This window comes from Labrus bergylta, chromosome 4, assembly GCF_963930695.1.
Source record: "Labrus bergylta chromosome 4, fLabBer1.1, whole genome shotgun sequence".
NCBI lineage: Eukaryota > Metazoa > Chordata > Actinopteri > Labriformes > Labridae > Labrus > Labrus bergylta.
The window spans coordinates 22,056,353-22,069,252 of NC_089198.1; the positions used below are offsets into that span (position 1 = coordinate 22,056,353).

The following is a 12,900-nucleotide window of genomic DNA, read 5'->3' on the forward strand; positions in this document are numbered from 1 at the left end:
TGGGACATGAGGAGACAGAGAGGAGAGAGACGCATTGAAGTTACCTAACTGGCTGGAGCATGAAATAAATTAAAGCTCAATGTTCTTCTTTCAGGCGGAGCTCCTGGCTGTAGCATCCTGAACTAGCTGTAGTTTTCTTAGCGGTTTATTACTGTCCAGAGTACTACTTCTGATCACTGACCCCTGCTGTATTAAACCACCAGCAGCAATCTGACAGGTTGCTGATATGGGTCTTGGCCCCTCTTACCCAGAGGATATGTCAACATACCCCTGTCAACAAGGCTGGATCTGCCTTCCTGTCCCTCAGAGAGAGCTGAAGTATAACACATCCATACAGGCAAATTCCTGCTTTGAGTTTGAAGCTACACGTGAAGCTGTGAGATTTTGTGCTTTGATTTTGCAGTAATGAGTGAGTAGTGAGTACCCAGTGGGATATTATAAACAACCTCAGGACTTTTACTTTGCCCCCTTCAAACTAAATACCTCTCCCTAATCCACTGAAAATACTGAATAAGAGAATAATAAGGAGACTCCTATTGATAAGCCGGTGAGGGAAAAGCTACTGGCTTTGTCCAGATACCTGTCTTATGTTACAGTTCTGCTCTAAAGCTGGAATGTTGTCACAACCAGACTGCCTGAAGACACAAGAAGAAGGAAAAAAAGAGCTTTCAATATCCTAAGAATGCCTCTGGTTGACTGTGGCCGGACATTAAGGGGATGTTTTTTTCACTAGGTTGAAAGCAATCCGTGTCAGTAAATCTCTGAACCTTTGATGTGCAGATCTCTGAAGATTGTGGGGTTTTGTGCTGCTGTGTTTCACCCATGAAAGTGACAAAATCCTGTAATCAGAGTCTATTCACTGTAGATCCCCCTTCGTATTTTCATAACCTTCTCTCTCTCCCCCCCCACCCCCCCTGCCCCCTCTCTCATACCAGAGTGTCAGTGTGATCTGAAAGGGACCATGAGTGGTGTTGGAGAGTGTGAACAGGTGAGTATTTCATTACTTCCTCGATCGACAGACTGCTAATGATTCAGATAAAACAGAAACAGTGTTTTCCACATAGATTCCTGTTTGTTTCATATTTTCACGATGATGTATTTGTGTAGAAAAGTGGACGGTGTCACTGTAAGCCAAATGCGTGTGGACATGCATGTGACTCCTGTAAGGATGGATACTTCCAGTTGCAGAAAAAGAAGTATTTTGGTTGTCAAGGTAAGACATCTCCTTAAACCAAATCTAATTTTTGATCCCCTTATGCAACGCAACAGTTAACTTATAGTAGGAGTAAATGTAGGATGCACTGCTGACTGTGTTAGCAGATGCTACACTCGACTCTAATTGTCAGAGTTGAAAGACTTCAAAGTTTCGAGGAGAGAGAGAGAGATTTATTTATTTTATTCAAAATAGGGACAGTGCACTTTAATGAAGATAAATGTGTAAATATGCCAAATTGTACACATAGGCTAATTTCCATTTGAGTCCCTTGGCAGGTTGGTAGTCCACACAAATGCAAATTTACACACAAAAACAACAAGTAATGACCAAACAACAAGATAAACTGTGCATTAGTTGACAGAGACACATATATGTTCCCCTTTAAATATCATTTTCCTCCCTGATAGGTTGTCAGTGTGATGTAGGTGGCGCAGTCGGCATGGCCTGCGATGAGATGTCGGGACAATGTTGGTGTCGGAAGAACGTAGTGGGCCTTAAATGCACTGAGTAAAATCTGAGTTTCTTATATGACACTATGAATTCTTATTCAGACTCACTCATGAAATATTCTTTTGCAAATCCAACGTCTTTTTGTAACTGTCGAACAAAGTTTGTATTTGAGAATGACATGTGTCTTGTCAGGCCAGCCCCACGCTTCTATTTCCCCGACCTGCACCAACTGAAGTATGAGGTTGAGGATGGTACCACGCCAAATGCCAGACCGGTGCGTTTTGGTTATAACCCCCAAGAGTTTCCAGATTTCAGCTGGAGAGGTTACGCTGTTATGTCTCCTGCACAAGTAAGTAGAGGTGTACACCAAAACCTAGACATATTTAACATTGGTGCAACTATTCTGATAATTCCACTATGGATGGTTAGTCTATGTTTGGGACCATCTGCCACTTTAATAACCTATTATCTTTCTTTTTCAGTCTGTTCTGACGCATCCATGATTGTTTGGCTTTTACCACTGTACTGATTTTCCTGCTTAATGCACACAGCTTGCTGTTAAATCAGGTCTGATGTGGAGACCAATCTCTTTGAACTAACGGTATCTCTCTTCAGCCGGAGGTGATCCTAACACTTACCCTTGGCTTCCCTGGCCCTTTCCAAATTGTAATGCGCTACTCCAACCCCAAACAAAAGGGGAGAGCACTAGTAAGAGCAAGGATCTTGGTGGTGGACGAAGCTGGCTTACATTCTTGTTGTGACTGTAAGTGAAGGGCGTGCATTCCTTTGGCTTTATTTCCCTCTCTCTTTTTTCTCTCTCACCTTTGCTTGCTGTCTGTTGATTAACCTGCTCTGTTTGCTCAAGTTCTCTGCCCACTTGTCGTTATTTTTTTAACCTTTCTCTTAACATTAAACCCTCATGGTCTACTCTAACTTGTGCCATCTTAGTCAGCTGTGTGTCACTCTCGTCCCTGCAGAGTGAGGTCAGAATAACCGTGCATGTTGACCCTAAAGATGGGGCACAGCACTTATTCCGTGTGGTTCTGCGGTTCACTAATCCAAGCAGCACCAGTGTGACAGGTAGCATCAAGGCTACCAATAGCAGAGGCGCGGCAGGTAAGGCTGCCTCTGAAGTCAAATTAGCATTTCATGCACATTACATAACATATCATCAAGTTCAACCCATTGTTAAATAAATATAACAGATTACCCATTTTCATTATGCAACCTGGTGCATGCTTTTTTTTAATGCTGATGCTCCACTCTCCATTTGTTTTCTCTTCTCACAGAGTGTAGTTGTACATTGATTGACATTTCTGCTTGCTGTTTGGCAGGGTCGGAGCAGAGTAAGGAAGTCATATTCCCTGAGAGTCCTTCCCCATCCTTCCTCACTGTCCCAGGAGAAGGTTTCGCTGAGCCCTTTGCACTGACCCCTGGGAAATGGATCTTTCACATCAGGGCGGAGGGGGTTCTACTTGTAAGTTTAGAAACAAGACAAAGATGAAGAAATGACCATGTGAAATGCTATGACAAGGATAACACAGTGTACTACTGAGCTTTGTTCATTCCTCTTCTCATTTGTTTAATGGAGAAAAAATTGAAAATACTAATGTGCACTTTCTCATTCTTATTTTTTTTAGGACTATTTAGTGCTGCTGCCTCAGGATTACTACGAGGCACCTTTACTGCAGGAAAAGATCACCGAGCCTTGCACATACATACCTTCTGCAAACAAGGCAACAAAGTAAATCTTTTAACATTTCTGTTCAATACAATACAGTAATTTATTGTCCCCCAGGGGGAAATCTGAACTTGATCTTTAAACTGCAATCACAGCTAAAGTTTTAAGTATCAAATCTTCAAAGCAGCAGACATGTTTTATTATAAATGTTGTTTTTTTGTTATTCAGTTGTTGTGCGGTATTATTCCTACAGCTAAAATGAATCCTATTTCGCAGAAAATTTGATATATTCCACAGAATAAGATGTATCATCATTTCCTCACTATACACTACATTAGCAGGCGTTGTACAAGTGATAGCCATTAAAATGTCAAAATATTCCTTGCATTAAATAACACAAAAAAAGGATCAAGGAACTAACTCTCATCTTTCATGCTGACTCTTGAAATACATCTCTGTCTCTGTCTCAGCTGTCTGTTGTATAAACATGTTGCCATGGACGGCCTCAGCTCCGCACTGGGCTCACAGGGAATACTCTCCAGCCGCAGCGGACGCAGGAGGAGGCAGGCTCGAGTGCGCCGTCCCACTCCAGAACACCCTGAGATGGCCGCTCTCAACGGCAGACAGGTAGAGTAGAAGGCCTGGATTTATGCCTTCATAAAATAAAGTTGACCTTTTTCTGATTTATAGCTTAACTTCAATATTACAGTGATCACCTTTAAAACAGGAGTAGGTTAAACAAAGCTATACAAAAACAGACCAATACTATAACATGCAATTTGTAATTTTACTGATTACTTTTGACCTCTTTTGATTTTCCTTTTATGGAGTTTTTATTCAAATGAAATAAATTATGACTGTTCTGTAGTCGCAGCTTCAACTGAGTCTACGTGTGCCTCGTCCCGGCCCATACGTCCTCATCCTGGAGTACGCCAGCGAGGTGGACACTGTGCAGAATGTCAACATACTGATCAGTGGGCAGTCGGGAGGCCAGATACCGGCAAGAGCTAATATTTACAGCTGTGCCTACAGGTAAGAGCTGTATTTGTTGCCTTTGATTTCACATTTCTTTAACAGGTATTTGTGTCCTGTTTATTCACAGTTTGTAAATGTAATGTCCTCAAATATTTGTATTTTTAAGTTCTTGTGTGTATTATGCCTTACAGCTTTTTGTGCCGGAGTGTGGCCGTGGACAGCAACAGTCAGGTGACAACACTTCAGCTCACGCACAAGACAGAGGTTCTTCTGCAAACTTCCACAACGTCATTCCTGCTGGTGAGAGAAATGCTTCCACAAATTAGATATGAATGATCAATAAACTGTCAGAAAATAGAAAAAAACATTTCTGTCTCTCTGTCTGTAGTATAAAGTGTATGCAGTTCCTGCTGAAGAATTCTCCATGGAGTATGTGGACCCTAAGGTGCTGTGTGTTTCCACTCATGGCCGCTTCACTGAAGACAGGTCAGCCACCTTAAGTTAACCCTGCTGAAATCTGTTAATAACATGGTCACAAAGAAGAATTTTCAGCACCTATGAATGTAAGCTGCAATTTAGGAGATGATGCTACAAGACTAAACCTGTGTGGTGTTGTTGAGTGTAAGAACAAACATCTGTTTTCTAGTTGTGATTGCTTACATTCCTCCCGCGGGTAAAGGTCATTTACCTGAGGCTGAAGTTCAAACTCTCTCTTTCTCTCTCTTTGTCTCTGTCGCACTAAATGTACTCTCACTGTGAACCTAAACACCAGGGTAGATGGTACAGTGACACATGTGCTTACAGCTGTCAGCTTGAAGTCCTCTCATTTGAGCTACTGTGTCATAAACTAGAAAGGGCCTCCCCAAAGGTAATCTGTGTTACTGTTGTGTATTATTCATCAGAGATGCACTGATTGTGAAAATCAGGGCTGATACAGATACTGATGTTTAAAATAACAATGAAGCTGATTTGATTTTTAATTACTTTTTATTCTTTGTTTGTTTTTTTAGTAGTCCCTCGTCTTAACAGAAACATATATTTAAACTGCTTGTCACTGATCTTGTCCAGAGACAGTGTAAGACTCCCACACGGCTGACATTTTCTTTCATGTTTGACCATAAAAACAAATCAGACATTGTACAACAAGTGACTTCCTCTGTACTATAAAAAAAAAAAGCAGTTAGGTGAACTAGCCTGCCAGAATCGAATTGAAGAGACAAAACAGGTGCACATTGGTGCATACCACACATTATATGTGAATAGGAAGATGTCTGTCACCAGGGCTGATATCGGCCAATATTGATGTTAAACCGATACATCGGTACATCCCTGATTATTATTAGTACATCTATCTTTATCTCAAATATTAAAGATTCTATTAACACTGAAGTTTATAGAAGAAGAGAAGAATGATTTTTTGTTTTGTTTTTGACATGTTCTTGAACCAAATTTAGTTTGGAAAAATAAAAGCCCACCCTTGACCAAGAGTGTTGAGTATTTGATGAAATAAGGGGCCTTGCAGTTAGGTCGCGCCCCGTGTTGAGAGGCTGGAATCCTCACAGCGGATGGCGCTAGTTGAAGTCCGACCTGTGGCTCCTTTCCTGCATGTCATTCCACATTCATTTCTGATTTCCTAATCTATCCATCTAAATAAAGGCAAACGCCAAATAGTAAATCAGGAGGACATCCAAAATGTTTTAGCTTTAAAATAAAAGCTTTATTACAAAGTGAGCGTGTAGTTCATGTTTCATGTCAGGATGTTTGCGCATTGAACAGACAAAGTGTGATAACGAGGGTTTTAAGATTTAACAATTAAGTCTGCCCAATGACCCCCCCCCCCATTCTGACTTACACTAAAAAACTAAAGTTATAACATTTTGTTGCTCTTTAATGTTTCCAGTCGCTACTGCATTCCAAGTCAGTTCGACAAGCCGACCTCAGCCTTCATTTCGTATGCTGCCCACGATGGACAGCTTTCTCCTGCTGTTTCTCCCCAACGAGGAGAGAATGAGGACTGGAGAAGGAGACGACAGACGGGGGCATCCCCTGTCCGCGGACCTCAGAGTGACGGGATACTACTAAAATTCCCACAGGTACAAATAACAACCTTATTGAATAATTAAATGGTTTCTGGGTTAGCTCCTGATGCTTTGTGTTAGAGAGGGGAAAAAAGCTTACTTTGTCACAACATAAATCTTAATTTTCACCTTGACTTTCAGAGGCCTAAAGCTCCTCTCCGTTTTTTTTTTTCCAGACTGAGATCAATTTCACTCCTAAGGTGCCCCTTCCCGGCAGGTATGTGGTCGTGGTCCATTATCACCAGCCTGAACACACCTCCTTCCCCGTGGAAGTGCGAGTGGACGCAGGGCGTGAGTGGAAGGGTGAGTGAGTTCGGGGGAAGTGGTAGGCTGTCTCATGAAATAGACTTTAAACGTTGAGTGTGATTACTCCCGCAGTGACTGGGAAATCCTTCTCACTGATTCCTCCTTAAGAGCAGATTAAGTCTCTGCGCTCATGACAAGATGATCAAAGACCTTGGACCTAATTCCCTATATGGCTTTAGAGGAGGGATGGGTAATTGTGAACTCGCTCTATAACTCTTTATAATCTTCTTTTACAGGCTCAGTAAATGCATCGTTCTGCCCCATGCTCTCTGGCTGCAGGGAGGTCGTGATCGCTGATGGTCTTATTGCCTTTGACTTTGAGCAGAATTCTTGGCGGCAGCCCACCATCTCTTTGAGCGTACCACAGAGGAAGACACTTACTCTGGTCAGTGGTTTATTTGAGAAGTTAAACAATGTCCAAATTATGTTTACAAACCAAATTTAAAGATATGTAATGAGCAATAGAGAGCTCTGTGTAAAGACTGGAGGTCTGTGTTTTACACTGCAGTTGTTCAGGTTGGGTACTTGGCATGAGGTCCTCTCTCCTCCTCACTGTTATCCCAACAAACACAATGGATAGACTGTGCTCTACCTGGCAGCCCCACACAGCTTAAAAAAAGCTGAGCTTCCAACCTCTCCAACACAGGGAAAGGTTAGAAGCTCAGCTTGTTGTTCATGGGATTTATTTTCCTTCTTTAGATAAAATCAAGCTGTAAAATGTGGCTTTAACACATCAAATCCTCTGTTAATCTGTTTATCACACTCTGGATCTTACTGATAAATGTGTTGAAGAGCAAAACAAACCAAAATGGACGTTTCTGGAGAGATGTTTTATCATGTGTTGTGATTTGATTCTTTCGTGCAGGATTATATCTTGTTGGTTCCTGATAGTGGTTACACTCCAGATCTCCTGAAGGAGAAGCCGCTCGATAAATCTGAAGAATTCATTCAGCAATGCAGAGGAGAGGGTTTCTATATTGAGTAGGTATCAAACCTGTCTATGAAATGTTTTCTGTGTTTAAATGATTCACCCCTGAAGCATTCTTTCTTACAGTGATAAAGATCACTGTGGTAGATTTTGGGAATGGTGCCCTCTAGCTGTGGTAAAGGAGTATGAACCCACATCTGTATTTGAAAGAGCTTTTATATTTCCCCCTCCTTTTAGCCCCAGAACTTCTCCACAGTTCTGCAGAGATTCGGCCCGCTCTCTTGTTGCAGCCTATAATAATGGAGCTCTGCCCTGTGACTGTGACCAGTCTGGCTCCACTGGGACCACTTGTGACCCCGTTGGAGGACAGTGTCCCTGCAGGCAGCATGTTATTGGTCGACAGTGCACAAAGTGTGCCACAGGATACTTTGGCTTCCCCTACTGCAGACGTGAGTGATAGGTTACCTACGCTGGATGTAATCTTGTTAGTTTAAAATGTTTTTTTGTCTTAATGACTTCTCTCCTGCAGCGTGTGAGTGTGGGCGCCGGCTGTGTGACGAGGTTACGGGTCGTTGTATCTGCCCTCCTCAGACAGTCAAACCAACCTGTGATGTGTGCCAGACTCAGACTTTCAGCTATCACCCTCAGCTGGGCTGCGAGGGCTGTGAATGCTCTCCAAACGGCATCAAGCCCAGCGCAGGGCCCGACTGTGACCGCATCACCGGACAGTGCAGGTAAGAGGAAATCGACAAGCTGTTTCCTTATTAAGGGTGTAGATAAGCCTTTATTACTAACAGCTGCAAATTAAACCTATTTGATAAATGTACAAAAAGGGGAGGTAAAAATACTGTATAAAGCCATGTAAGCAAAATTCTACCAGACTGAGGGTAACAACTTCTTAAGCAAATAAAAAGTAACTTCAATAAAATCTTAAAATCACAAAAAAGTTCTTAATGCATGCTGTGTGGCTTTAAAATGGAATGCATGCAAAGTTTCTATTTATGTTAGTTGAGTTGTAAATGTATGATAAAAGGCAAATGTATCATTTTATAAAATGTCTTAGTTTTTCTGCATTATATGGTTCTATGATTTTCAATAATGATTTTACATTTTAAGGATCTTTTCCTGCAGCTTCTAACAAGTGAAAGTGAAACATGACACTAAGATTGATAATGGGATAAGATCACTGTCCTGTCAACTTAATAAGAAATTGTCTTTTCAGCGTCATCTATTTTTATTTATATATTAATATTTCCTTAGCTAAAGATTCAATTGATAGTATGAATAATAGCATTATTAAAAAACAAACTCTACACACACAAAAAGAAATGTGATTGATTTTTATTTTCCAAAAAATCGAGATATGTCAATTTAGTTTACTCCTTCATTACGCTGATATCATGCTTTGTAAGTGTATGAACAACGTTTGAAAATGTCTCTGTGTATTTGACGTAGTTGCAAGCCTCGGATTGGGGGCCGGCAGTGTGATCGCTGTGCTCCAGGTTATTATCGCTTTCCTGACTGCATACCCTGCAACTGTAAAAAAGGTGGTGTCACAGCTGACGTGTGCCACCCAGACACAGGGAGGTGTCTCTGCAAGGTGAGTTCAAGGAACGCTTGCTCATGAAAAAAAACACGTCCTCCCACCATTTTTCATGTATTTATCTTCTCTTGCTCTTATCATCTTTCTGCTGTTGCTGCCATGTTTGTAGAAAAATGTTGCTGGCATCAGGTGTGATACCTGTCGGGAAGGTTCCTTCTTTTTTTACCCCTCCAACCCTCACGGCTGTACCAAATGCTTCTGCTTCGGTGCAACTGACCGGTGTCAGAGCTCCAGCAAACGCAGGGGGAAGGTGTGTTTGCTGTTCCTGCCTATGCTTGCCTATAAATGCCTTTGGAACTGTTATGCCTGCAGGGCTCTCTGGCTGACAGAAGTTATGTGGTGAACGTCATTTATTAATGAAAGAAGCACACACAGATGTTGTCAGGAAAATATCACTTTTTAAATTCACCTTTGTTTTCATATAAATATGTTTGTAATGTTTGTTCGTTTCTAAGTCCCATTGAGTCAATTATTGCGGCACTTGTGTGTTAAATGAAGTTGAGTTTTAGGATTGATATTTCTTTAATCAATAATACTCGGTTATCAGTTTGTTGAGATGCAGGGCTGGAGTTTGGAAAAACCCAACCAGGAGGAGGTTCCCACAGTACTGAACAAGGCCAGTAACACTGTGGTGGCAGACGTGCAGGAGCTCCCTCCCACAGTTCAAACTCTACACTGGGTGGCACCAGCGCCCTACCTGGGAGACAGGGTCAGTAACTGAAGAGGGAGACTATTACGACAAGAAGACTGTGGATAAATGTTTATCAGTTTTTAACATGGAAATGTAAAAACTGAGTACTTTTATAGTGATAGTGTTATAGTTATTTTATTGGAAAATGAAGCAAAATTTGATGGGAATATTAATAGAAAATAGAATTTTGGATCCAATTTGTATAGCTTTCACTATTTGTTCACTTTCATCATTTTTGGGATCTGACAGTGTTCATCTTTAACACATGTATTTTTATATAACTCTCTGGAAGTGATAATGAGACTTTGTAAACTGTTTTGACCTACTCACCACTATGATTATTTTTTATTTTAGGGACTGTGGGGAACATTTCTGTTGAGCTTCACTTATCAGACCTTTCAGCTGTTTCAGCACCCATAGAGGAAAATGTTTTCACATGTTTCTTTGTCACATCTTAATTCTTTGCTTTGAATTTTTATTTTATCATAAATGTTAAACTGTTGCCCAAATATAGATTTTAGACTTTATTGTCCCCGTGGGGAAATTCATTTTCACAGCACCGTTACTGTCATAACTGACAATTCTCACACAGAGTAACACACAAACAGTTAGACACCAGCCAAGAGTTCACACTCTGGCCTGTTCAGCGAGGCATTTTGTTTATATTGATAGATAGAATTCTACAGTGTCATAACTGATAGAAATAATGGTCTAAACTTTTATTAATTACATTTTATTGAAGCTAATTTTTGTAATCCATTGGTCCCCGCAGTCTTTTCACATAAGCTGATGTATACATTTTTTCTTTTGTCTCAGGTTTCATCTTATGGTGGTTTCCTCACCTACCAGTCCAAGACTTTTGGGATTCCCAGTGAGGGGATGACTCTCATGGACAGACGACCAGATGTGGTGCTGAATGTGTGTAGTACTACCAGTTCACACCTCATGCATCTTTTTTTTTTCAGTGGCAGAATCACAGCTCATTATACTTCTCATTATTTCTCTCTAGGGTCAGAATATGACTCTGATCCACATGGCTCCACAAGTCTTGCTACCTGACCGGCTGTATCAGGGCAGAGTCCAGCTCTTAGAGGTAAAGTACACACCAGTTCCTCTGTTTGGCTTACATTGTACAGCTCTTTAAGGCTTTTATTGCCAATCAACCACATGGTATAAAAGTGTTGGAATGGGATAAACTACATACTTATGGTTATGATTACGTCATTCTAAAAGCTTTGCAAGTTAAAGGGTCATTCAAAGTTGTTTCATTAACAATCCATCCATTAGATATAGTAATTATAAGGTATCAATTACTTTTAGAACCGAGTCATAAGGATTCATCCTCCACAGATCAAAAATGTTCAGATCAGGTTTGACACCCCTGCCCATCATTTAAGATCTATACTTATTCATGCATTAAATGATACCCATCTCCTTTTTATATTCATTATAAACTCTAATAAAGACCTATCATACATATTATTCAGCATTTGCCACAAAATAAGGTCCCTTGTGTCTGCAGGGAAACTGGCGCCATGCTATCACCAACCGGCCCGTCTCCAGAGAGGAGCTGATGATGGTCCTAGGCGGTCTGGTCGGTCTGAGGATCCGAGCGTTGTATTTTACTCAGAGCCAGAGACTCAGCTTAGGGGAAGTTGGCCTGGAGGAGGCGACTCACTCGGGGACTGGTGGTCCTGGAAACACTGTGGAACATTGTTCCTGCCCCCCTCATTACACCGGAGACTCGTGTGAAGTAAGAAGTTTGTTTATTTTTTCCTTAATAATTAAAATGTGTAAAGGCCTGTGGATGGATGATAGAGGATTTAATGATCCATCACCGACAATCTTTTTGCATCTTCTGAAAATATGAGTCTGAGTTTTACTTAATAAGATACAATCACAACAATACAGAAAATAGAAGCCCATATATTTATATTTTTAAGATTGCATATGAACAGACTTTATTTATCATGTAGCACTGAGGTCAACAATCATGCAAGTTAAGTTGTACAAAGGACAATGTTTCACAGTATAAGGTAAAGACAATAGAGGAGTATTGTTAAGTCTTAAACTCTGACTAACATCCAGTGACGGAATAAAAAACTGTGAAGAGTTCCCCAATATGAGATAAAGGATCCTCAATTATTTCTCTCATTGCATTTATCAAATGAAACTAATTAGTTATATCAATGGTTTAATGAGCTTCTACTACATGCCAACTACACCCCCCCCCCCCCAAAAAAATAAAAAAATAAAAAAATATATATATAAATTCAGTTTTTGCAGACAGTACATATTGGAGAAGCCCATATTTTAAAACAAAAAAAAATGAAGTCTCGCATAAAACTCTTCTTTCTATAAAAGAATTAGAAACTGCACTCAAGAAATTAAAAAATAACAAGACACCAGGAAGTGATGGTCTCCCAGCTGAGTGGTATAAGATCTTTAGAGAAGAACTGGCTCCGGTACTTTTCCGCTCCTTTAACTGGACACTTGAAAAAACGACAATACCACCTTCCTGGAGTGAAGCTCTCATTTCTGTTATCCCAAAAGAGGGCAAGAATAAATCGCTGAGTAGCTCATATAGAACGATTTCAATTTTAAATCAGGATTATAAAGTGTATGCTACAATCATCTCCAAGAGGCTAGACTCCTTTGTTCCTGAACTAATTGACTCTGACCAAACAGGTTTTGTGCGTGGTCGCCAGGCACACGATAATATTAGACGTTCTCTTCATATAATACAAAGCGTAAGAGAAACAAAAACAAATGCTGTGTTAGCCAGTCTAGATGCTGAGAAAGCTTTTGACTGTGTGAGCTGGGAATATTTGTTTTTCGTTTTGGAGCGACTTGGCTTTGCTGAAAAATCCATTAACAGTATCAAAACCTTATATACAGCCCCCTCAGCAAGAATTAAGATTAACGGCCGCCTCACAGATCGTATAAAACTTCAGTCAGGGATGCCCCCTCTC

The 12,900-nt window shown here is 40.7% G+C and overlaps 1 protein-coding gene across 3 annotated transcripts in view; it reads left to right on the forward strand.

Annotated features, from left to right (window-relative positions):
• The window catches only part of LOC109985712 (laminin subunit alpha-3), a 58,515-nt gene that overhangs the window by 26,090 nt on the left and 19,525 nt on the right, over positions 1-12,900 (forward strand). For 2 of the 3 annotated variants that reach the window (XM_020636110.3, XM_065954086.1), the window contains exons 18-40: positions 936-988; positions 1,108-1,213; positions 1,624-1,723; positions 1,859-2,015; positions 2,644-2,782; positions 3,001-3,143; positions 3,307-3,410; positions 3,818-3,974; positions 4,216-4,379; positions 4,514-4,622; positions 4,711-4,808; positions 6,223-6,415; positions 6,577-6,703; positions 6,943-7,091; positions 7,572-7,687; positions 7,872-8,083; positions 8,164-8,368; positions 9,090-9,234; positions 9,347-9,487; positions 9,785-9,946; positions 10,745-10,846; positions 10,938-11,021; positions 11,451-11,681. In XM_020636110.3, coding sequence (XP_020491766.2) covers positions 936-988; positions 1,108-1,213; positions 1,624-1,723; positions 1,859-2,015; positions 2,644-2,782; positions 3,001-3,143; positions 3,307-3,410; positions 3,818-3,974; positions 4,216-4,379; positions 4,514-4,622; positions 4,711-4,808; positions 6,223-6,415; positions 6,577-6,703; positions 6,943-7,091; positions 7,572-7,687; positions 7,872-8,083; positions 8,164-8,368; positions 9,090-9,234; positions 9,347-9,487; positions 9,785-9,946; positions 10,745-10,846; positions 10,938-11,021; positions 11,451-11,681 — 3,197 coding nt within the window. The remainder of the gene's footprint in view (positions 1-935; positions 989-1,107; positions 1,214-1,623; positions 1,724-1,858; positions 2,016-2,643; positions 2,783-3,000; positions 3,144-3,306; positions 3,411-3,817; positions 3,975-4,215; positions 4,380-4,513; positions 4,623-4,710; positions 4,809-6,222; positions 6,416-6,576; positions 6,704-6,942; positions 7,092-7,571; positions 7,688-7,871; positions 8,084-8,163; positions 8,369-9,089; positions 9,235-9,346; positions 9,488-9,784; positions 9,947-10,744; positions 10,847-10,937; positions 11,022-11,450; positions 11,682-12,900) is intronic. The other variant, XM_065954085.1, reaches the window with a different exon arrangement.